This window comes from Vitis vinifera, chromosome 19, assembly GCF_030704535.1.
Source record: "Vitis vinifera cultivar Pinot Noir 40024 chromosome 19, ASM3070453v1".
Lineage (NCBI taxonomy): Eukaryota > Viridiplantae > Streptophyta > Magnoliopsida > Vitales > Vitaceae > Vitis > Vitis vinifera.
Genome location: NC_081823.1, coordinates 2,868,768 through 2,893,588, shown reverse-complemented (window position 1 = coordinate 2,893,588; position 24,821 = coordinate 2,868,768). Strand labels below are relative to the sequence as shown.

General features: G+C 38.9%; 5 protein-coding genes across 5 annotated transcripts; all 5 read right to left on the bottom strand.

The window, feature by feature from the left end:
* Positions 1-1,434: 1,434 nt before the first annotated feature.
* On the bottom strand, positions 1,435-3,296 carry LOC104877556 (uncharacterized). Its single transcript, XM_019217005.1, has 3 exons — positions 3,231-3,296; positions 3,077-3,167; positions 1,435-3,017 (listed from the first exon to the last, which is right to left on the bottom strand). Exons 1-3 carry the CDS (start codon positions 3,294-3,296, stop codon positions 1,435-1,437), a joined length of 1,740 nt encoding a protein of 579 aa, XP_019072550.1.
* A 5,587-nt stretch (positions 3,297-8,883) lies between these two features.
* LOC100854890 (uncharacterized) lies at positions 8,884-9,557 on the bottom strand. Its single transcript, XM_003634631.4, has one exon. The coding sequence runs from the start codon at positions 9,471-9,473 to the stop codon at positions 9,078-9,080; it is 396 nt and encodes a 131-aa protein (XP_003634679.1). The 5' UTR covers positions 9,474-9,557; the 3' UTR covers positions 8,884-9,077.
* Positions 9,558-11,326: 1,769 nt separating this feature from the next.
* On the bottom strand, positions 11,327-14,077 carry LOC100260511 (uncharacterized). The gene has a single exon (XM_002282324.1). The coding sequence runs from the start codon at positions 14,075-14,077 to the stop codon at positions 11,327-11,329; it is 2,751 nt and encodes a 916-aa protein (XP_002282360.1).
* A 2,276-nt stretch (positions 14,078-16,353) lies between these two features.
* Positions 16,354-20,032, bottom strand: LOC100255441 (uncharacterized). The gene is made up of 2 exons (XM_002282331.2): positions 18,063-20,032; positions 16,354-17,329 (listed from the first exon to the last, which is right to left on the bottom strand). Exons 1-2 carry the CDS (start codon positions 20,030-20,032, stop codon positions 16,354-16,356), a joined length of 2,946 nt encoding a protein of 981 aa, XP_002282367.2.
* A 974-nt stretch (positions 20,033-21,006) lies between these two features.
* LOC100250261 (uncharacterized) lies at positions 21,007-23,805 on the bottom strand. The gene has a single exon (XM_002282340.4). The coding sequence runs from the start codon at positions 23,803-23,805 to the stop codon at positions 21,007-21,009; it is 2,799 nt and encodes a 932-aa protein (XP_002282376.2).
* Between the last annotated feature and the right edge of the window lie 1,016 nt (positions 23,806-24,821).

Sequence of the window (24,821 nt, the reverse complement as noted above, 5' to 3'; positions counted from 1 at the left end):
AGAATGTGACAATCCTCCATGCAGTGACGTGTGAAAAACCACCACTCAAGGTGAAACACGGATAATGTCGAGTAAGCAATAATGAAAGAAAAGACAATCAGAAAAATAGTGATGAAATGATGTCCAAGTGGAAAATATCACAGTGAAAAGTGAAGAATGAGGCTCGAATATGTATGTTAGGTCTGGAACTCATGACGTATCCAAACATAGCATGCAAGCACTACAGGGTCCCCAACCCGGTGTAATAGGTAAATGAGGTGATGAAAGAAAAGGTTATGTGCTCGTGTGAGGCTCAAAGGGCTAGCAACGGGTAACTCTATATGTGAGGGTGATAAAGTAAATAGGCTCATGAAATGATGGCCACCCATCCTTTGACCAAAACCTCAAACATCGTGCTTTCAAGATCCCACATGGTCAATACTAAAGACTAGCATCCATCCAACAAGGTCATGTCAACTCCTCCGAAATCACGTGAAAGCTCCCATCGAGGCTCTGCGATAATCATCAATGTCCTCTGACAATCACCTCGCCCTATCGTCATATGCCACTCGCCATCATCTCATAAAATCACAATCTCTAATCATCCCGACTCTCTGAAGTCATATGCAATGGCTCAAATCCAGATGCTCCATGATGACCCCTCTATCTCAACAATATCGTCAAACAATCAAGTCACTCTCTCATCACGATCCATCCATCATCGTATAAAGCTCACCTCGGGTCTAACCATCTCGGACTCTACCTAGTCAGATCAAGGAAATGATGGAAAGAAAAGGCAATGGTACTGTAGCATGATAAGGCGAACAAGGGTAGTACAGTCATGTAATGGTGCCAAAGGGTGGTGTCATGTCAGGCTCAAAATGGGTAGGTCATCAAGTCCACAAAGTCGGGATATGGGTATGTATATGGCACTAATCTGATAAGAAAGTGAAATGGGTCGTAGTCTCGAACTCCCTAGGTTGATCTCCTAATCCTAGGTCAATAAGCTCAATATCCTCCATGATAGGTCAGGCCAAAGTGATCATGATGTATAAGTGAAAATGTGTCTCAAATCAAAAGCATAGCACACATCAACGCAAGATATGCAAAACATACTCATTAGAAAAGAGAATAACACATACTCAAAATAAAAGATCATGTCACTGAATGAACCAAATGAGTACATCATGTGTGAAGCGATAAAGGACTACAAACGACTAGAAAAACAACGACTCTGAACCAAACTGGACTAAAAAAAAGCCACTCTAATGAACTAAAAAATAGACTCGACAGAACGAGAACGGTTCTGATGACGACCATAAATCAAAATGGAAGGTGCCCTGAGCTAAATCGCTGCAAAATGATGTACCCATGTCAACTGAAACAAAGTCCTCAACCCGAGGTGTCCCAAAATACCATGCGACCATCAATACCATCAACATCCAAATCAATCTACTAAAGACCAGGAGGAGGAGGAACTGCGTGTGTAGAATGTGCAGGCAGGGGATTGGTGGTCACGCTTGGCCTAGCCAAGTCAACCACCCCTGAATCGATCAAATCCTGTATCGCATGATGGAGTGCTGAACAATGCTCAGTATCGTGCCCTGGAATCTGATGATACAAGCAGTGCTCATGTGAACGGAAATGAGGAGGAATAGGATGGGGCAAAGGCTTCGGCGTCAAAGGAACAATCACTCCAGCGTCTTTGAGCTTCTCAAAAGCTCTAGTCAAAGTCATGCCTAAGGGAGTGAACTGCCTCGGGGGCCTCTGTGCATATGGTCTAGGCGGTGGGTGAGTAGCGGCTCTCGGATGTGGTGGTCGCGGCTGCATGCTAGTCTGAGCAATGTAAGGCTCCTGAGCATAATCCAGCTGATACTGATACTGTGGAAGAAAGAAAGGAGCTTTGACTGTAGGAGACCTATAAGCTGAGTGATGTGCGGGCCTCCGGTGCTGATAGCTAATAGCACCAACCTCTCCAGATCTGGTCAATGGTCCAATCAACTTCTTCCCTTTACTGTCAGGGGAAGTAACAGTATCTGTCCATAATCCTCGAGCCATAGCTTCCTCTACACTGAAAGCAGCATGAACCAAACTCCTAACATCCTGAAATGGGATGCCCACCAGACGTCTAGCGAACCTCGGCTGTAGGTTCCGAAGAACCATATCAATCTGATCCTGCTCCTTAGGCCGGTCTATCATACCAGCCACCTTCGCCCTCCAACGAGTGACAAAGGAAGAAATAGACTCATCTGGCCTCTGTCTGGTGGCCTCCAACTCTCGTCTGGATACATCAATATCGGCACTGAAAGCGAACTGAGTCAGGAACTCACGAGCCACATCCTCCCAAGTGCGGAGTCTCGAAGGCTCAACTGAAGCAAACCATCTCTGAGCCGCCCCACTAAGTGGCATGGGAAAGAGGGCCACCAGCTGTGCATCATCTATCCCGTGCGCCCTCATGACAGTGCTGTATAATCTTAAGTGGATCTTGGGACAACCAATCCCACTGTAGCGCTCAATGTCTGGCATGCGGAACTTGGCGGGCAAGCTAGCCGCCGGTATGCCATCTCTGTCATCCCAAGTCAAACCTCCGTCCTGCAATCTGATCTGTCTCATCATGGACTCGAGCCTCTCAACCTTGGCCTCCTGCTCAGCCAATCGAGTATCCCCAATAGTAGGAACCATGGGAGGCGGTACTGTGACAGTAGGTGGTGGAATGGTCTCATAATGATTTGCCAGATGGAATGGAGTACTAAGTGAAACCCCAGGTGGACGAGTCTGTGCTGTCTGAGATGCATGAGGAATCGTCTCGTCAGTGACCATGCCGGCCGGATGAGGATCCTGGCGAGAACTCTCTAACTGATCCAAGCGTCTACTGACTCCGGCCATGAACTCCTGAATGGAAGCAAGTGTGGAAGCTAGCTCGTCTGACATCTCAACTGAACTATCTGAACTCGGATATGAATCTGCTCTGATCAATCGTCCTCGAACTCTCCTCCAAGAATGTGACTCCAGACTCAACCGACTCCTAAACTGACTCCCTACAATGCAAACAAAACGGATGAAGGACACGAGATAAAACTCTAAAAGGCGACAATACAACATGCAAGCACATGGTCCTGAGATGGCAATCCGAAATCTGGATGTTTGACGAAAACTCTAGAGTCACAAAGGTATCCACTGCGAGATGGCTACAAATGTGACCAAAGAATCTCCATCAATAATCCGAGATAAAAGAGGTGTGAAAAACACACTATCACGAGATCAATACTCCATCTGTAACCACATATCCTTGAATCAACCTTCAACTCGAGCTCCATAAGAGAAAAATAATAAGGTGATCAAGGCGACTCTCTCAAAAAAAGTGTGAATGTAAAAATGCGCCTTTCACCTTTTTGTAATGAAAATATGAGCATCGAGTCGAAAATTGAATCCAGGATCAAACGAATAATGAAGTACCGGGCCCGTGATAGGTGTACAGTGCTAAAATAAGATGATCAATGAACATATCCCCGAAGCATCAAGTGAGTGACAACAAAGTGAAGGGGTGTGCCGAGCCAAGAAATGAGAACGAAAACTCTAGGGAGAAAACATGCTAAACTCATCAAGTGAAAAACACAAACTAAGGCGACAAGACGAAAGGTGATCCAACCGATACTCAGATTCATACTGATCTCCGAGCACTCTCAACTGGAGACTAAAAAGAGGAAGTGTCAAATCTAAACTGTGACTAAAGAGGCTCTGAAGGCCCTCAGATGCACCCACGTGTAGGGAGGGAGTCCTAATCGAAGGATCTATGGTTCGACCTACAAGGTCAAGGTGGCTCTAGATGGATGAGGGTGGATTTTAAAGGTCCCTAGCAGAAGCGATCATACCCTCCGGCGGTACGCAACCCTCTGCACGCCTCCGAAGAGACGAGGTGCTTCCATGCAAGGTGGTCATCACCTCCACACATGCACTACCTCGACATCCCAGGGGGTTCCTATGGTGAAACCTCTCAAACTCTCAACACTCAATAGCCAACTAGAGTGCACAGTGATGGTGTGGGTGCATCCGATAACCCTAAGAAGCTAAAACGAGAAAGGAAACATACTGACTACACAAATATCCTGAAATCTAGCTCTGGGCTATACAAGTCTTCAAAGTCCGGACTCCAATCAGCATCAATATGTCGACCACCTCCAGAATGCTCCCAAACATAGATATAGCCCATCGCTAGACCTTACTCCTAATCATGAGCTCGGTCGAAGAGCAAATAAGGTAACAAGTCTCATATCAAATACGAGACCTCACAAAACTAAGTCGACCGAGACTAGGGATTCGGAAATAAGGGGATAAGTGTGTGTCCCACATAGACACGCAACTCATGCAATCACACGGAACGAGAGAAGTCATGCAACAGACAGTCATGCAAAACAGGTATATATCGTCCAAATCTACGCACAAGCTAATCAAGAAGAATATCTGGTAACGATAGCATGCTCCATTAAAATCAAGATAATATATAACCGAGAGAAACAATCATGTCAAATCAAATGATATACAATGGCGAGTCTATACATGTGAAGTGATCAAAACAAACATGACAAAATCAGGGTCACTATGCTAAACAATGCAAGATAATCAATCAATGCAACTAGCATATCAGTGTCCCTAATAGATATAGCAGTGATGCACAAAAAGAATTGCAGCATCGGAAGCCCAAATCAAGGCAATCGATCATCATAATCAGCATATCAATGTCCTAAATGAGTACAATATCTAATCATGCATCCATTGATATTAAAGAACTCTCAATGTGCAATCACAAGGCAGGTACCCACTGATCGACCTATCAATCGCCACGTTTGCTTCATTCTAAGTTCAAGTTTGACCCTCTAAAAGATCCCCAGTGGAGTCGCCATTTTGTGGACCCCGCATTTCGATTGCTCGATGCGTTTCCCACTCAATGACGAGCTCGATTTTTATTTCAAAAATTTGATTTTTTATTTGATTAAGAAAACTGAATTGGAGTCGCCACTTATTTTTGTTTTATTTTTAAAGGGTAAACAAAATAAGAAAGAAAAACCCTAAGTGTGACTCCTTGTTTTGGAAAAGGCGGTCTGTGAAAAACCGAATCGGGTTCGGGGGTCAGGTTACTTATCGGGAAGGTACGGTAAAGACCGTAGCACCCCTCTAAGTCCCTAAAGTCGGGTCTCTACTAATAAAATAAAGCAATCATGGCAATTGATGAGGAAATCAATGAATACTCAGAGTGATCATGCACACGTGAGAATCTAAACATGCATATAGAAAATGACCAGAGTGGATGTGGATGCGTACCTGGGCGACGAGCCATGAAGCGCTATCAAGAAGTGACGTTAGTGCACAATTAAGAAATAATAGCATGCACGTCGTAGAGCATGATAAATAAATAGCGCGTGACAAACAAATCAATCAATCATAAAATCACGTAAGTGGGGCCCCCACCAAAGCCCGATTGATCTTGCACGAATTAATCTCACAAATTTCATTGTTCTGAAATTATGAAAATTGCCTTCGTGCTTATATAAAATTAAGAGAAAAAGAAGATTATTTGAAAACCAAAGTGGAATTAAAATTGTTCGAGTGAAAACTGGATTTTTGAAATTTATTTGAAAATTGAAGTCCCGAAGATTATCTGATAATTGGAGCCTTGGGAATTGAATTTAAGAATGGGAAAAAGAAATTGGAATTTTTTTAAAAGGATTTGAGAATTGGTGTCTTGAAAATTAAATTTAAGAATTGGAACTTTGAAAATTAAATTTTAAAGAAATTGGAAATCTTAAAATTATTTTAGAAGTAAAAATTGTGAAAATTAAATTTAAGAATTTGAGTTTTAGAAACTAAATTTAAAAGAAATTTGAATTTTGGAAATTATGAGAATTTGAATTTTGAAAATTAAATTTAAGAATTGGAGTTTTAAAAATTAATTTTTGAAAGAAATTGGAGTCTTGGAAATTGAATTTACGAATGAGAATTTTGGAAATTATTTAAATGTTGAATTTTTAAAAATAAACAAATAAATAGGTGAGTAAAATGATAATGATTAAATAAATTGATATGAAAATTGAAATTTCGAAAATTGGAATTTAGATTTAAAAAAATGGAAATTTATACAATTATTTGAAGATAAAAGTTTTGGGAATTAAAATTTTGGAAAATTAAAATAAATAAATAAAGATAGAGAATTAAAATGGAATGTTGGTGCACACGCGTGAAAGGAAAAAAAACAAAGGCAATTTAAGTGGGGAAAAACAGTGAAAATAAATAAATAAATAAATTGGGTTAGGTGGCTGCACAAGAGAATGGGAAGAATGGAAATGAGTTGACCAAGTTGGGGCCCTCATTCCGAGCTTCACTTCTCCACGTGTTCAACTCCCTCTTGTTCTCCTCCCTTCCTCTTAGTTTCTTCCTTCCCCTCAAAACCGCTCCTCCATGGACATAACCCACACGAACCAGCAATAATAATAAGGGAATTCACAGCTCATTTTTGGTAAAGGCCACTCAGCATTTTCCGTCCCTAGCCTCACAACCCAACAATGAACTCACCAATTTAAAATAACATGTATGGCAGAAAAAAAATGTTGGGTAATATGAAGCATATGAACCCATATATGTTATAGCCTCAAGTGAAATCACAGAAAATGAGAAAATGGCATAGCAATCACATTCAAATGGTGAATGAAAGCTAAAACAACAAGGCAAATGCATGAATGTGAAAATATAATGAAAAACATGAACAGAAGAAGAAAAAAAAAAAAAAAAAACCACAAAGCACGCACCTAGAAAGCTCTTCTCCAGCAAAAATCCGTGAGAAAACCCCTCAGTTCTTCCCTTCCCCCTTTCTCATTTTCTCTCCTTCTTCTTCAAGCTTCACTCCCTCAGATCCAGGAACCCGCCAACCACCCTTCTCTTTTTTCCTTCTATCTCTTTTTCTCCAGCCGATTCCTACCTTCTCGGGCAAGCCATTACCTGCTTCCCTGTTCATCTCTCAGCAGGTATGGGCTCCTCCAACTCCAGCATGGCCTCTGCCACGTCTCTTTCTCTCCTCCCATCTGGTGGTCCCCCCTTTGTTTAAAAGAGAAATGCCCAAAAGAGAGAAAAAACTCTCCCCCCCGGGCCCCTCATAAAAGGGGGTCTACAGACAGATATGGGAATTGTTTTTAATAAATGGGACGGGTTGGGATGGGGGCGACTCTAGAGAAGAGCAGACAACAATGTGTGTGGGGGAATTTCTATGGGCTCAGCGATCTTGTGGGGTTGTGTATTGTATTCGTTTCGTGTGATAATAGGAAGTGTTTTTAGTATTTTTAATAGTTAAAAATTGAAAAATGAAAAATGAAAAATTTCAAGTGTTATGAATATTAAAAATACTTTTTAGAATTATTACAAAGGCACTTTAAGACGGCCTACTTGGATTCTATCAGGTTTGTTTGAAAATATTTTTGGAAATGACAATTTTTAAAAACAAATACAATTTTATTTGAAAATTTATATATTAAAAATAGTTGGTCCGGGGATTTATCTATAATACAAAATTTTAAAATATAATTTTTATATTTTTAATTATTTTTCAAAATATTCGTCAAAAAGTATATCCAAATGTAAAGGGGTGACAATTCATGTTGATTCGTCGTATTCGTGTCATGTCAAAGCTTAGTATTTTATGATATAGCTCAACTTAAACTCAAAACGAATAATAATTATATCAAAAATATAAACTCAAATACTAAACTCATTTAATAATCATGTTAAATTAGATATTATACATGTATATATGATTAATGTATCAACTAAACATATTTATGACTCAATTAATTTATTTATTTAAAAACAAATTTAAAATGTATTAAATAAAGATATAATTAAGTTAGTGAAATTATTAAATGAGTCAATTCAGTTAAATTCTTGGTTATATAAGTCAATAAGAATTTGGCTTGAATCAACTCAAATTATTCACCATTCATGTTAAATTTTGCCACATTCTTCAAATAACTGCTTTGCCAAATGTTTCTTGAAATTAGAAATTATTTTTTGTTCTAAAGTATAAAACATTATTTTTAAGAATATAGTAGCTTAGACTAACCCTAAAACTTCTATATAAAAATTTTCTATTATTTTCGTTAAAAATATTTTATTATAGAGATTAAAAAAAAGTAATTTTTTTTATTTTCAAAAAAGTAAAGATTATTACTATTTTCTGATTTCAAAAACAAAAAAAAAAATCATAAATATATTCAAACAAAAAATATTAGAATTATATCAAATATAAATAAAAAAACAAAAACATTACAAAGTTGGAAACAAACGTGCTTTTCTAATTCCTAATCCTCCAAATCCCATTCAAGATAGAAATCACAATCCGAGTCAGAATCAAATTGCAAAACCCTAATACCACATACATGTATACAACAAGTGTTAAGATCAAATCATTTGCGTTAAGATTCTTTTATTTGATCATTAAGTTGGATTAGATGTCATATAAATCTATATAATTAATGTCTATTTTTGATCAAATATTAATTAAATAATTTAAAGTTATACTTAAGTTAATTAGTATGATTATTAAATGGATCAATTTATAAGTTCACCCGAAAACCACGCATTTACCGAAATTGCAAACTCCTAAAAATAGGATGAGATTTAATTTTAATTATTTGTCAAAAAAAATTGCCTCCAAAAAAAGATAATTAAAGGTGGTTAGTGCTTTATTTTATTTTATTTTATTTTATTTTAAAAGTATATTATCAAGAACCATGGATTTTTTAAAATTTTAAAATTTTTAAAAATTAAAATCAATATTTTTATAAAAGAGAAAACATAATGAATGGCATTTTTGTAAATATAATCAAATGTAGGCATGGTTGTAAATATAAATGGGCGGTATGCATGAAAATTATACTAATGATACTATTGATCTCAGATCATGATCTGAGTGCCCAAGTATTTCAGAAGCACAAATAATTCATGAAATTAACGGCTAGCTCAAAAATCGGCTAAATCCCTAAATTGATTCCTATCAATCGCATGACCGTTTTATACTGATGATGATGGTGATGATGATGATTGAAAGCATACATTCACTTCTCATCATGCTTATCACCATCCTCATCATCGACATCATCATCAAAATCATCTATGTCATCGAACTCACCGTCAACTTCATCGTTGTCTTCATCGGAGTCCTCCGTCTCATCATCCTCCTTCGGGATCTGCCGCCCACGTGCACTCACACGTGTCTGCTCTGGCTGCCGAAGCCACAGGCAGAACCGGTCTTGGACAACCGCGGCGAGATCGGTGCGTGGGCATTGATTCATTTCCCAGATTGGGCGAAGGAGACGATCCGTCTGATTGGGATTGAAGAGAAGAGGGAGGAGGCGATCTTGCCCGTTGGCGTGGGACTGCTTCGTGATACGGCTGAGGATTAGTCGCCGGAGTGGAGCATTGCTGTCGGCGATGATCTGTCTGCTGGCCATTGAGATCGGTGGAGAGGTTACTCTCGGTCTCTGAGGCGAGCAGTGAGGGACAGAGGAGACCGGAGAGAGCGAGGGCTCGATATATAGGGAGGTGAGAGGGTGTAGGGTTTAAGAGATCCGTTCTTTGTATGACACGTGTACACTTTGAGGCTGGGGACTTGCCACCGATATGCTAAGGTATAAAAATTCTGGTACAACATATGTATACACAAATTAAAATCAAGATATTAAAGTAGGTGGAGGGAATCAGAGATTGATCAGAATTTTGGAGGGTGAATGGTAAATCAATTTAATGATTTAATTTAAATTATGAAAAATATTAAATATATTTGATAAAATAACTTAAAAGTTATTTTTTATTTTAATTATTAAGTAAAAAAATAATTAACTTATTCTTAATTTCAAATTCTATTTATCTAATTTGCTTACACTAATGAAAGTATATTTTAGAATTATGATTTCATATTCATAACTCTTTTTTATAATAAATATTATAAATAAATTTATTACTTAAAGTTAATAAAAATATATTTTAATTAATATAATAAGGATAAATATTAGTTAAAATTAATAAGAGTAAAAATATTAATATGATGATTTAAAATAGATTTTAATTTAACTTTACCAAACAACCTTAATACTTAAAATAAAAAAATAACTAAAAAATTATTAGTTAACAATTTAAGAATAATTTAATTTAAAGTCAATTCAAACCATTAAATAATAAATATTAAATTTTACCAAACACCTCATTTCCTGCACATAGAATCATTTTTGTTTTTAAGTTAACGATTTAAGAATAATTTAATTTAAAATCAATTCGAACCATTAAATAATACATATTAAATTTTACCAAACACCCCTTTCCTACATAGAATCATTTTTGTTGGATCCTTCTCATTACACTCTATTATATTCTACCAATGATCATTTTTGTTGGATTATTTCTCATTACACTATTATATTATGCCAATGATCATTTTTGTTAGATCATTTTTGTTAAATTGTGAAGCTTAAATCGGTCTTATTCACTCTACAAGGAATGTTAGGGTCGAGCTCATTAATCTTATCACACTCTATTATATTCTACGAGTAATCATTTTTGTTGAATTGTGAAGCCTAAGTCGGTCTTATTCACTCTACAAGGGATGCTAGGGTCAAGCTCTTGATGCTGGAGTTGAACTCTTTGTCGAGTTTGCCTTTACTCCTATTGTATTTTTAATCCTCTTATGATTTAGGGTTTTGTTTTCGTTAAGGGGATAATGATAGCCTTCACCTTTTAACCTTTCTCTTTCCTTTGATTAATCTAGGGGATGTTAAAAATCTTGTTTTTTTTGGGTATACGAAACTTTGAAGCTAGCTTTCTCCAACTTACCATGCAATTAACCCTTTAGAATTTGTGAGAGACATGTGGAATTTCGTATCATAAGAATCCCCATTCGGGTATGTTTCTCCCACTCATAGTTCAAACAGGGGAGGTTGAGAATATGATTTTGCATACAGAACAAGGAGAATAAATAAGCTTTTGGGTTGAAGAGACATACATAAATCAGCAGAGACTGTTCTTAAACAACTTTCAATCCGATTGTAAAAAGATTGAAGTACATATGTTAGAAAGTTAGCATTAAAATCAAGGATGATACAAAAGTATAGAAAAACATAAAGACTAAACCTAATAGCTGATAAATACTCAAGCAAGGGGCTATCAAAGAAGATTGTTCAGAAAGGTATCACTTCTTTTACAAGCAGAAAGTACACAAGAAATCAAAGAATCATTGAAATCCATCTGCACAAAAATGGAGCTTACAAGGATTATTAAGTGCTAGACTCTTCTATCAGCCTAGAACTCAGTCCTACATTCTCACATACTTCTGGCCCTTAAGCTTCTTGGGGAGGATGCATAGACCCCCATATTTCTGCTGCAAGAAGAGGACCACAGCAAACAGCAGACTCCCACAAGGAATCATGGCATTCCAAGCAGTAGTGTAAAAGCCTGCACCAGGATTTGCATAGCTCCATGACCCATCGAAGCCTCGGGCAAAGCTCAAAGCACTGTACAATTCATATGCATGTGGGAGCAATCTGATGGAAGTTGTTCCAATGTAAAATGCATGAGAAAGAGCTTTTTCTCTTGAGTCTATGAACAAATTGAGCAGGATTTGAGGTAAAAGGAACCAATCAAGGACCAATCCAGAACAAGATCTCAAGTCCCTCCAAAGAGAATGCAGCTGGTAATTCATAAGGTGGAAAAAAGGCAGGTTGTTCTGCTTGCAGTTCAGAAAAATGGAAATTAAGCAGCCAGCTATATATAATGGTGAGGACAGATAGAGAGCATTCTTCTCTGCAGCCGCCCACAAGCCCTTCTGTTTTCCATCGCCTAATTTGGCTGACAATGTGAAATGGAGAAGACAGAATTGCAACAGAAAAGCAGCCAGTATGAGCAGATTGTTCAATTTAAACCATCTGCCATTGTCAAGCCAAACATTTTGATCAGTAAAGCTTCCCAAGAATAAGGCTTCAAAGTTCATCACGAGAGGGATCATGAACCCGAAAGTAAGAATTACAAGCATGGCTAATGAGATAGAAGGAAGGGCTTCAGGGCTCTTCTTCACATGAAGGAGTTGCAATCCCACAAAGAAACATGTAAGGGTGTTGGACATCAGAACCATGATGATCTCCAATTCCATCCTCCCAATGAACCAGCTTTCTTCAAACTTACTAGAAAAAGTTGAAGACAAATCCAGACGTTCGAAGTAAAGAGGGTCAGATTTTTCCCTTGTGCTTTCAATACTTCCCTTGATATACCCTTCATTCCCTGAACCTAATGGAGGGAATTGAAGGTTCACAAGAATCTCACAATCTACAGAGTCATCTGTCAAAATATGAGCCTTTGAGCTCAGCCTTCTGCAGCCTACCATACACAGACCTCCTGTTTTGGCATCATAAATCCCTTCAGCAGAAATATCTACTTTCATATGCCTACCCAAAGATTCGCTAAATGGGCTGATGATACCACCAAATTCAGCACCAGGTTCCAATGTGAAGCTTATCTTGTAGCTGATATTCACTGGGCTAATATGCCTGGCATTTGCTTCAACTACAGAGCTTCCTGGCTCTGAGCTTGAGGAAGGAATGCCATACTCAAAAGGGTCATAAAGATTATCACCCACAAAGAAAGGGGCTGCAGAGCCCCATGCCATCACTCCTGTGGAGTTTTTAACCATCATGTCAAACTGCATATCAAAAGAAAAGTCGTTTGGATTCGGGTATCTTTCCCCTTTATTTTCAGCACACTTTTTTTTCTGGCATAGCTTTCCTGCCCTGTCAATTTCAGTGTACTCATATTTCAAGCCTGGAATCTCCAGCCTTATATTCTCAGGACTTTGAAACATGATCCTATTAAAGTACCCTGAATCATCTATAGTTTTGTTGCTCCAAATTTGCCCCACAATGTTACTTCTGCTTCTGATCAACCAGATTGCTGGGAATCTCAAACTCAACCTAATTGAACAATCACCGATGTGAGCATTAGCGAGAGACTGCATGGTGTTCAAGATTCGACAGGCAACGACACATAGCCGATTGTTCTTGGCATCCCACCACCCCTCCCCAATCAATGTCATGTTGGGACTTGGCAGTTGGTTATAGTCAACATAGCTAAAGTTATGAAACTTGATCATAATTTTCAACCTCCGTTCATCCTCTGAACACTGACTTGCTTTTATGTTTATGAAATGGGGAAGATATCCAATTTCCCCACCAAAAGGAGTGCAATTCTGCAGAGAATAGCAGTCAAGTGGATACTCCAATTCAAACCAATTATCTGGCCTTGAAAGCATTGAACAGATACTGATATTTGACTCCAAACCGACCTCAGAAACCAAAGTGTACTTGTAATTCATTTGAGGAAACACCAACATGGAAATTGGTTCAAAGTAATTGGAATCACTAGCCAAATTCAAGCTCTCTAAAGTCCCACCAACCAAGTCAGTAACAGTGCTCAGATTTTTTACGTTATTGAGCTTGAGCACGGCAGCAAGATCAAGCAACTCACCTTCTCTGGAGTAGGCAGAGCCTGTTCCCACCATGCAAAGCTTCCCAGAAGATTCTGACCAGAACCCATGTAGAAGAAAGGTCACTGAACCACCCCAAAAGCTTGTAGGCAGAACCCCAGAATAGGAATTCTCCATCTCTCTCAAATCTTCCCCATAGTAATACCTATTATTGCTTTGGAGGTTCAGACTCCCTTCCACCTTGAAAACACCTTCAGCCTCAGTTCTGTATATTTTCCGGGTCTGCAATGCCAGAAGTTTAGAGAAGCTTGCCGAGTAGTCAGAGGAATCCTGGCTTAAAATTCCATCTCCCCCATGACAGTATCCATTTTGGGTTCCGGGAAACAGCAAGGTGGAGAACTCCCGAACAGTGGGGGGAAATTCTGGGACAATGGAAGAACAGTGATCAAGGTAGGAGATTTGAGATGGGGAGCAAGATACAGAGGCTGCACAGATGATGAAGAGGACTACATAGAAGGAGGCTTGGAGCCCTGATAACAGATACCACCTGTTTGCAGAGGTGGGTGTGCAAGAATTCAGAATCATAGTCATGGATCTCCTCAAGGAAGAAGAAGAAGATGATGAAGATGACGACGACCTCTGACTTGTTAAGTCTGTCAATATATAGCTTTGACTCTCTCCAAGTCTATACCTAAAAAATTTGGCCTTCCAACACATTTGTTACAGCTTCTCCAATGAAACCCAAGTATAAATTTTCCAGGAAAATATCATCTTTGATAAGGATTGATTTTTTCTAGTGATTAAGGTTAGTTGATAATCTTGGACTTTTTTTTTTTTTTTAATTTCATCATATATCCTTTAGATAAAATACTTGCGATTTTTGCTTCATTTACATGAAATGTAAGCCATTAGAGGTTTATTAAATTTCATTTTGAGGGTGGTTCCAAGAGAGTGGAGGTCCATATTCTATTGTCAATGCCCATGTGGCAAGAAGAAAAATTGTGTAATGGGAATCAAATCACATTCCCACGTCCTGTTCTACTAATACAATATGATCTGATCATAGATGTCATGCCCACCTCTAAGAGTACTTTTCTTAATGGCACATTTGTCTCATCTCAAGTGTTTTTTTTTTTTGTTTTATCGTAAGTTAAAGTTGAATTCGAAATTATAATTTTTAAAGGATGATGACAATATTGTAAAAGTTTTATTAAATAAAAATAGATAAAAGTTTTTATTAAACTTTAAAAAAAATTCTTTTATTCTAAAAAATAAATCCAAACAGGGATTAAAGGCTACAATAAAAACTTGGGGGATGTTCATACAATCAACTTATCATCAAAAGATATTGAAATTCTTTTAATAAAAAAAAAATTCTTATCCTTAAAAAATATTGTTTAATAAAAATAAGATATTTAATAAAATTTAGAAAATATTTCTAAAAATTTGAAAAATCACTTTTACCTAATAATAACCTGTTTTATAGAGATTTTAGAAAATGTTTTTAATATTTATAACATTTGAAATTTTTTATTATTTAAGTGTTAAAAATATTAATTTTATTAAAAAAAATCATTTTCAAATGTATTCTAAGTGATTACCTAAAAATACTTTTAAAAAAAACACTTGTGCAAGGCACTATTAAAGTAATGGGGTGATTAGGCAAAACAACACCCAAAGTTCTTCCAAGACTCGCCACCACAAGTCATCCTCATCTCAAGTGGAAGGAGCACTTGATTGATGAAGAGAAATAAGTATCTGTGTGTAATTCAGACATTTGTGCTTCAGTTGTAATCTTAGGCCTATCCTGTGAGATTCTGCATGTCCACTAAGTTAAATCCAACATTGTACATTTTTTTAATGTACCGAATGGGGTGGGCAACCAAAGAAATATGGTCAACTTTGGATTAGTTTCCTAAGTGCTTCCCCCACACCCCCTTCCCATTTTTCCAATTCTTTGGATATTCATCGCAACTTGTCGATATGCTTTTCACATTGTGTGCAGTTGACCATCTTCATCATATTCTGCCAAAGTGACCCAATTTTTTGCTCTAGTGCCAAAGCGATTCAAAGTGGCCTCCCCAGGATTCGAATTCAAGACTAAAGTCCTTATTGTTTCCCTTCTGGTATCATCTGAGCAAACCTAGAGTGGTCTTCCTAGGATTCGAATTCAAGACCAAGGTCTTTGTTGTTTTCCTCCCGGTACCATCTAAGCAAACCCAAAGTGGTCTACTTGCTCAGATGGTGCCAGCCTGCCAGGAGGGAAACAACAAGGACCTTCGTTTTGAGTTCGAATCCTGGGGAGGCCACTCTGGGTCACTTTGACACCAAAACCAAAAATTAGGTCGCTTTGGCACCGATACAAATGTACAACAGTGTTGGAATCCAATTGCACCGATACAAATGTACAACAGTGTTGGAATCCAATTGCTTCCATTTTCTGATGAAGAAACGGGGTGCCTTTGGTACTTGGGGATTGAGAATGGGAATGGATTAATTTGGCACCGATACAAATGTACAATAGTGTTGGAATCCAATTGCTTCCATTTTCCGATGGAGAAACAGGGTGCCCTTGGTACTTGGGGATTGAGAATGGGAATAGATCGATGAATCACAATATATATCAATCAAAATTTTAATGAGAATGAGATTTGATTTGGTTTTCATTCATTTTATTATTTTTAGAAAGCATTTTTAACATAAAAATTATTTTTATGAAAAATTAGTTATTTGATGAAATTTAGAGATCACTTCTCGTAAATCCTAAATAAGCATTTTAGATTATTCTTTTAAAAATATTTTTAGAAAAAATACCGTCGATAAAAACATTTCAAATATAAGCACCGCAAAAGCAATCTAAATTCATGTCACATGGCTATCTCACCAGTAACCACTGGTATCATCTTATATGCAGCTTCCGACTCCCTGAATCTCTTGGAAATGATACAACCACCACCAAACCGCTGCTGCAAGAAAATGATAGCAGAAAACAGCAGACCCGCACAAGGAATGATGACATCCCAAGCTGTTGAGTAAAAGTCTCCGCCAGGATTTGCATATATGTATGACCCATCAAAGCCCTGAGCATAGTTCTGAGCCCTGTAAAGGTCATAGGCATGAGGGAGCAGCCTGATTAAAGTGGTTCCCATATAAAAAGACTGAGAAAGAACTTGTTGATCTCCTGAGTTCATGAACACATTGAACAGAATCTGAGGGAAAAGGAAGCCATCAACCACCAACCCAGCATAAGATCCCAAGCCCCACCAAAGGGAATGTTGCTGGTAATTTAGCAACCAAATGATTAAGAACCCAGCTACATATAATGGCAAAGACACATACAGACCATTCCTCTCAGCAGCCCACAACCTCTTTTGGTCTCCATGGCCTAATCTAGCTGACCATGCGAGCAGGAGAAGCCGGCATTGGAGCAGGAAAACTACCAGAGTCACTACCCTCACAAACACATTGTTCACTTTAAGCCATCCGCCCCTTCCGAGCGCAATCCTCTCATGACTATGGCTTCCGAGGAGTATGGCATTGAAGTCTAGTGCAAGAGGGATCAAATACCCGAGACCAAGAATTCCAAGCATGATCAGTGAGATGGAAGGCAGAAGATTGGGCTGCTTTTTCACATGAAAGAGTTGCAGGCTCACAAAGAAAAAGGTAAGGGTGTTAGACATTAGAACCATGGTGATCTCCATAGTCATCCTCCAAATGGACTTTCTGGCTTCCACCACAGTGAAAGCAGCTGAAGACAATGTTGATGGCAAAATTCCCCTGCTACAATAGTAGTCACCAGCAACGGAATCTCGATCAACGCGTAGTAGTGATTCCTCCTTCCTCCTGCAAAAAAGATGTCCGGATGGGTTGTCCGGACACACCCTCCGATGATTAAGTTAGTCTTTTGGAAGTTGTTGGAAAATAGAGTTTTCCTTTGGGAGTGTTGCTCCGTGATTTTTGTCAAGGATGCTTACCTTCCTGAGAGTCTCCTTAGAGTTTATATATGAGTCAGAAAGTATGGCCCCGCTATGCTAGCGGGTCCCATCGTCATGATTGCGGCTCATAGGGTGGCAAAGCAATCATGACATTTCTGGTGCCAGGTGGCGACTGTCACTTCAATTTATGACTTTAAATATCGGGAATGTGTCAAGCACTCTGATAAGATTTGGGAATATCTTGTCGAGTGTATCTTGCATTAAATATGAGTGATAGTTCAGGAGACTTGGTCGTCAGTATTATCGGAGTTTGCTTTTTGATTGTGGGCAGAAATGGATCAGGCAAATCGCGAGTGTCTGACGAGCCAAGTTGTCCGGGGAATTTGAAATGTCGGCTGCGGATGTTCTTCGAGTAAGCGCTATCAGAGTATCCGGACATGTCTGACAGGGGAAGTTGAATCGCCCTCCTCTCCCATCCGGCGTCAGGCACCGGATGTGAGATATCCGGAGAAGGTGGAACGTCGACCGGACAGAATTCCGCCCCGGGTAGAATGAGCTATGCCGCGCGTCGCAAGGGGGACCGTCTGCGTGTGCAAGGGAGAGAGAGTCACGTGGCATTTTTTAGGGAGGATCCCACAGACAAGGCCAGACTTGGGAAGTGAAGAGGATCAGATTCATGTCGTGTGCTTTCGATACTTCCCTTGATGTAACTTCCATTCCTGGAGTTCAATGGAGAGAAGAGGAGGCTCAGAAGAATCTCACAATCCATGGAGTCGTTTGTCAATATCTGAATCTCTGACCTCAGCTTTCTGCAGCCTACCATACACAGAAATCCTGTTTTAGCCTCATAAATCCCCTCAGCAGAAATCTCTACTTGCAGATACATACCTGAAGAAGAAGAACTAAATGGATTGATGATACCATCAGATTCAGGCCCAGGTTTCAATTTGAAGCTCATCTTGTAGCTAATATTCTCTGGACCAATCCGTCTGCTGTGTGATTCAACTGCAGAATTTTCTTGCATTGAGCTTGATAGGGAGAATGGTTCAAAGCTAACCAAAGGGTCATAAAAAATTTCACCCACAAAGAGGGGGGCTGAGGAACCCCATGCAATTATCTCTGTAGAGCTTTTAACCGACATGTCGAATTGCATATCAAAAGAATTCGCTTCTGGGTATGCTGTCCCCTTGTTTCCAACAGGCATCTTTTCTTGGCATGATTTTCCTGCTCTGTCAATCTCAGTATATTCATATTTCAAGCCTGGAACCTCTATAATATTCTGGGGACTTTGAAACATGATCCTACTGAAGTACTCTGAATCATTCACCGTTCTGTTGCTCCAAATCTGTCCCACCATGCTACTTCTGTTTCTGATTGTCCAGGTTGCAGGGAATCTCAAACTCAACCTGATTGAACAATCCCCAACCCGAGCATTAGCCAGAGAATCCGTAGTGTTCAAGATTCGGCAAGCAACGACACATAGCCTATTCCTCTTGTCATCCCACCGTCCCTCTCCAACCAATGTGGTGCTTGGATTAAAAGGTCGGTAATACTCAAGTTTTCCAACGTTCTGAAATTTTATCAGAAGTTGCAACTGTTGTTTAGCCCCTGAACACTTAATTCCTTTTGTGGCTATGATACGGGGCAAATATTGAATCGCCCCACCAAAGGGAGTGCAATTCTGTAAAGAATTGCAGTCATGGTCATACTCCAACTCAAGCCAATTGCTTGGCGTTGAGAGTATTGAATAGATCTTCCAAATTGACCCTGCACTAAGTGATGAACCCTCCGGAACATTAGTCTCTCCAGGACACCCAGTACCACTCTCTTCGGAAATCGAAGTGTAATCATAGTTCATTTGAGGAAATACCAATATGGAAATTGGTTCAAAATAATTGGAATCACCGGTCAAATCCAAGCTCTCCAGAGTACCACTGAACAAATCGGTAACAGTACTAGAATTTTTTACATTACTGAGCTTAAGGATAGCAGCAAGATTAAGCAACTTACCTTCACTGGAGTATGCAGAACCTGATCCCACCATGCAAAGCTTGCCAGAAGATTTCGACCAGAACCCTTCTAGGCCAAAGCTCACAGAACCAACCCAGGAGCTTGGAGGGATGGCCTGGAAATTGGATGATCGTCCATCTCCTGAATCTCCCCCAGAATAGTACATGTTCCTGCTTAGGAGGTTCAAAATCCCCTCAACCTTGAACACACTTTCTACCTCAGTTCTATATATATTTCGGGTCTCAAATGTTATTACTTTAGAGAAGTTTGCAGAGTAGTGATATGGATCCTGGTTTATAATTCTATCACCTCCAATACAGTAGCCATTTGGTATGCGAGAAAATGGTAAGGTGATGAACTCCTGTATGGTTGGGGGCAATTCTGGGACAACGGAAGAGCACTGATCACTGTAGGAGATTTGAGCTGCAGAGGAAGTGATAGAGAGCACATAGACAATAAAGAAGACTAAAAAGAAGATGGAATGAAGCCTTGATAGTTGGTACCACCTCTGTGAAGAGGTGGTTCTGCAAGAATTCACAAGAATATTCACAGATCTATTCCAGGAAGGAGAAGACGAAAAAGAGGATGATCCAATCACCATTGTTGGGCTATAGGATCTGATCATCCATCAATGTATAGCTCAGACTCGGTGTGAATCTAGAAATAGCAAAATTGATTCTCAAGACATTTCTTCAATCAAACAGAACACAAGGGTACTCTTGATTTTGCAGAATAGCAAAAGGGAGAGAAGCAATTCACAGAGGAAGGATCATTTTGTACAAAGTTATCATCCCCTGATTCATCTTCATTGACTTCTATTCTTCAATATTTTCATTATACTAGAAATTTGAAGAAGTCAAATGCATTTGATTCAACCCTTCATAGATTCAATAACAGTCTATATATGTTAATGCTATAAAGAAAGAAGACAGATTATTTTACCAGAATCAAATCAGTATCAAAGTAATTCAGGATTGTTGCCCAATATTTTTTAATTCTTGTATCTTTTATTTATACAAGGGAAACTTATCAAGATCCGTCTTATCTTATAGAAGTCTTCTCCCACCTGAAGAGCTTCAATAAAAAAGAGCACACTGACCTTTTTACCAAAAGACTATTGCTTTGAAGGAATCCTCTTGAATTTAATCTTTGAAACATAAGCAAATTATCCAAATCTTGGACCATATTGGTGAGCAAGAGATTGATAAAAGCCTTAAATTCGATTGACCTAGAGGGCGAGGTTGAGAATGATTTTGCATACAAAACTTGGACATAAATGTACTATTGGGGTGTCCAGAAAGTTAAGAACCAGCAGTTAGATTGGTCTTTAAGGTAGACAGTTGTAGAAGCTGAAGCGAATAATCAAGATAATCATATAGAGAATGGAGAGTAAATGAGAGGGATAAAGTCACAGAACAAAGGGAGCATTCAAAGGATGGTTCAGAAAACACAACTTCTCTTACAAGCAGAAAATACAGAAGAAACGAAACACAGAATCACTCAATTCCAGTGATAAAACAACAGAATTTAACACAGAGTTGAAGTTCTAGATTCCTTTAGCTATTACTCTCACTGCTAAGTGCTAACCACTGGTATCTTCTCATATGCTTCCAACTCCCTGAATCTTTTGGGGAGGATGCAACGACCACCAAACCGCTGCTGCAAGAAAATGATAGCAGAAAACAGCAGACCCCCACAAGGGATGATGACATCCCAAGCAGTGGAGTAAAAGTCTGCACCAGGATTCGCATAAATGTATGAGCCATTAAAGCTGATAGCATTGTTATGAGCCCTGTAAAGATCATATGTGTGTGGCAGCAGTCGAACAAAAGTGGTTCCAACATAAAATGAATGGGAAAGAGCTTTCACTGTTGAGCTTGTGAACATGTTGAGCAGGATTTGAGGGAAGAGGAAACCGTCTAGGACCAAGCCAGCATAAGATCTCAAGTCCCCCCAAAGGGAATGTTGCTGGTAATCTGGAAGGGAATAGGATTGAACTGCAGCACCATATTCATTCTTTCCCCTGTTGAAAAACAAGGCAATTAGGCAGCCAGCTACATATGATGGTAAAGCCAGATAGAGAACCTTCTTCTCTGCAGCCCATGAGCCCTTTTGGTGACCCTCTTTCAATTTTGCTGCCCATGTGAGCTGGAGAAGACGGAATTGCAGCAGAAAAACCACCATTGTAACTATCCGCACGATCACCTCATTCGCTTTAATCCATCCACCGCTCTCAAGCAAGGCATTTCGCTGATCATGGCTCCCCAAAAATAAGGCTTCAAAGTTCAGTACAAGAGGGATCATATAACCCAAAGTAAGAACCACAAGCATGACTAGTGAGATGGAAGGAAGCACTTCAGAGTGCTTTTTCACATAAAAGAGTTGCAGTCCCACAAAGACACATGAAAGTGTGTGAGATATCAGAACCATGATGATCTCAAAATCCATCCTCCAAATCGATTGTCTTGCTCCAAAGAAAGAGTTTGCAGACAAGTCCAGATGTTCAAAGTAAAGAGGATCAGATTTTTCTCTTGTGCTTTGAATGCTTCCCTTGATATAACCTCTATTCTTTGAATTTAATTGAGGAAACTGAAGATTCACAAGAATCTCACAGTCCATGGAGTCATTGCTTGATGTTTTTACTGGTGAGCTCAGCTTTCTACAGCCCACCATACACAGGAATCCTGTTTTGGCATCATAAATCCCTTCAGCAGAAATTTCTACTGGTGTGTATATACCTGAAAAGTTAGAGGGACTGATGATCATATCACCGAATTTAACACCAGGTTCCAGTGTTAAGCTTATCCTGTAGCTCACATTCATTGGTCTGCTATCACTGGCATTTGTTTCAAAAGAGTTTTCCGGCGTTGAGGCAGAGGAAGTCGCCACTGCAACACTAGATTCTTCAAGGCTGACTATAGATTGGGCATATCGATCATAGAACCTATCACCCAAAGTTATGAGCTCTGAATAAGCCCATCCCATTAGATGGGTTGAGTTTCGAACAGACATGTCAAGCTGCATATCAGAAGAGTATCCATTAGGGTATGCCACCCCTTTTTTCTCAGCAGGCTTCTTTTTCAGGCACAACTTTCTTGCTCGTTCAATTTCAGTGTACTCATATTTCGAGCCTGGAATCCCCGGCATCCTATTCCTGATGCTTTGGAACATGATCTTACTGAAGAAACCGGGATCATTGACAGTTTTGTCACTCCAAATTTGCCCCACAACAGTACTTCTGTTTCTGATGGACAAGATTGCGGGGAATCTCAGGCTTAATTTAATCGAACAATCACCGATACGAGCATCAACCAGAGAATCCCCCTCGTTCAAGATTCGGCAAGCAACGAGACAGAGCTGATTCTTGTTCACATCCCATGATCCCTCCCCAATCAGTGTTGTGCTGGGATTGTAAGTTCTGTAATAATCATAGCTACTGTTCTGAAATTTTACCATAACTTGTAGCCTTTCTTCATCCTCTGAACATTGAAATTCTGTAATGGATATGAATTGAGGCAAATACCCAATACCCCCACCAAAAGGACTGCAATTCTGAGATGGGTTGCAGTCATGGGCATATTCCAATCCAAACCGTTCCATGGAGAGTATGGAACAGATACTGTTCATGGAGTCTGTGCTGAGTGATGCAGTCTCTGGAACATCAGCCCCACCAGGACACCCAGTACCAGATGAAGCCAAAGTGTACTTGTAATTCATTTCAGGAAAGATTAATATCGAAATTGGTTCAAAATAGTTTGAATCATGAGCGGAATTCAAGCTCTTCAAAGTACCAGTCACCAAATCAGTAATGGTACTTGAGTTTTTGACATTGCTGAGCTTAAGAACAGCAGAGAGACGAAGCAAGTTACCTCCGTTGGAGTAGGCAGAACCCAACCCCACCATGCAAAGCTCCCCAGAAGATTCTGACCAGAACCCTTGTAGCTGGGGAAATGACGGTCTGCCATGACTCAAATCTCCCTCAAAATAGTACATACGATCGCTTGCAAGGACCAAACGCCCTTCAACCTTGAACACGCCTTCGGTTTCGGTTGCATACAGGCTCCGGGTTCGAAACGACAGAGACTTTGAGGATTGTGATGAGTAAGGAGACGAGTTTTGGCCTAGAATTGCAGTGCCACCGGTAAAGTAACCGACCTTGAAGCCGGTGAATCTTGAGGTGGTGAATTCCGGTCGAGTTGGGCGAGATTCCGGTACGATGGAAGCGCAGTGGTCCCCGTAAGAGAGTTGGGTTGGAGAGGAAGAGACTGAAGTTGCAGAAAAGACTGTGGAGAGGACTAAAAACAAGAAGGCATGAAGCCATGCTGGTTGAACCCACCCCTGTAAAGGGGTGGTTGAACAGAAACCCAAAACCATGGTGATCAAGAGGAAGAAGAAGAAGAAGAAGAAGAAATCTCCCTTCTTGTGTGAGTAGAGCTCTGCAGATTTCAAGATATATAGCTGACTCCCTGTGGATAGCCACAAGAAATATAAAAAAAAAAAAAAAAACTGTCAAATTTGAATTTTCAACAAGTCTGATCAGAAAGCAAAGATGGAGTAAAGCTAGAGCGACAGTAATTCTATGTATCACTAAGAGTCTTCTAGAGATTCCTCCATGAAAGTCTATCAAGTCATGAATTAAGCAGGAAAATTTATTTCTAGCATGTTACTTCTCTTCCATAGTCTCTTTCCTAGAAACAAGGGTATCTTTGACTATATTTTAGTCTCATTTTTTTATGTCTAAATCCTTATTCTATTAAAAAAAAAAGTCTCTTTCCTAGAAAGAAGGGTATTTTAGCCTTTTTTTTTATGTCACAAACCCTTATCCTAATTTTTTATATCTTTGACTCATTGTATATACTTTCATCCATTTACTTAAATTTTTTTTATACACTTTCAATGATGAAGATTTGAAGTTCAATGCCTTGTGTAGGTAGAGCTTACTGGGGAGGTTTCTTAAGAAAATTCTAGATAATTAATATTCAAAAGTAATTATGTTATATTTTCTAAAATAAAAGTTTGTGTGAGAACTTAAATCATTTAAAAATAATTTTTATTTGTAATATTTTATTTTTAATTATTTTAAATTACACATTTTAAAAAATAAATAAAAATAATTCAAATATACTTTTACTAGATTTTGTATTGTGAACTTATTTTATGAGGGTTAAAAGGCACTTCTTATATTTAATACTTTTTTATATAAAATTCAGTTATAAGACAAATATTACAAAATCATTTCACTATGATTCTTTTAAAAAATTACTTTTATATTATTTAGAATCTATTTCGAAGCAATTTTAATCTAAAAAAAAATTAAAAAATAAATAAATTAGGGGCCTGTTTGGCAACTAAAAACCATTTTTTGTTCTTAAAAATAAAAAACAAAGTAT

Coding starts and splice junctions, on each gene's coding strand:
- LOC104877556 (XM_019217005.1), bottom strand. CDS start 3,296: ATGGAGCTCGAGTTGAAGGTTGATTCAAGGATATGTGGTTACAGATGG. Junction 3,168..3,230: donor GGAGTATTGATCTCGTGATA/GTGTGTTTTTCA, acceptor TCACATTTGTAG/CCATCTCGCAGTGGATACCT. Junction 3,018..3,076: donor GGACCATGTGCTTGCATGTT/GTATTGTCGCCT, acceptor TTTGCATTGTAG/GGAGTCAGTTTAGGAGTCGG.
- LOC100854890 (XM_003634631.4), bottom strand. CDS start 9,473: ATGGCCAGCAGACAGATCATCGCCGACAGCAATGCTCCACTCCGGCGA.
- LOC100260511 (XM_002282324.1), bottom strand. CDS start 14,077: ATGACTATGATTCTGAATTCTTGCACACCCACCTCTGCAAACAGGTGG.
- LOC100255441 (XM_002282331.2), bottom strand. CDS start 20,032: ATGGTGATTGGATCATCCTCTTTTTCGTCTTCTCCTTCCTGGAATAGA. Junction 17,330..18,062: donor CACTTCCCAAGTCTGGCCTT/GTCTGTGGGATC, acceptor TCTTTTTTGCAG/GAGGAAGGAGGAATCACTAC.
- LOC100250261 (XM_002282340.4), bottom strand. CDS start 23,805: ATGGTTTTGGGTTTCTGTTCAACCACCCCTTTACAGGGGTGGGTTCAA.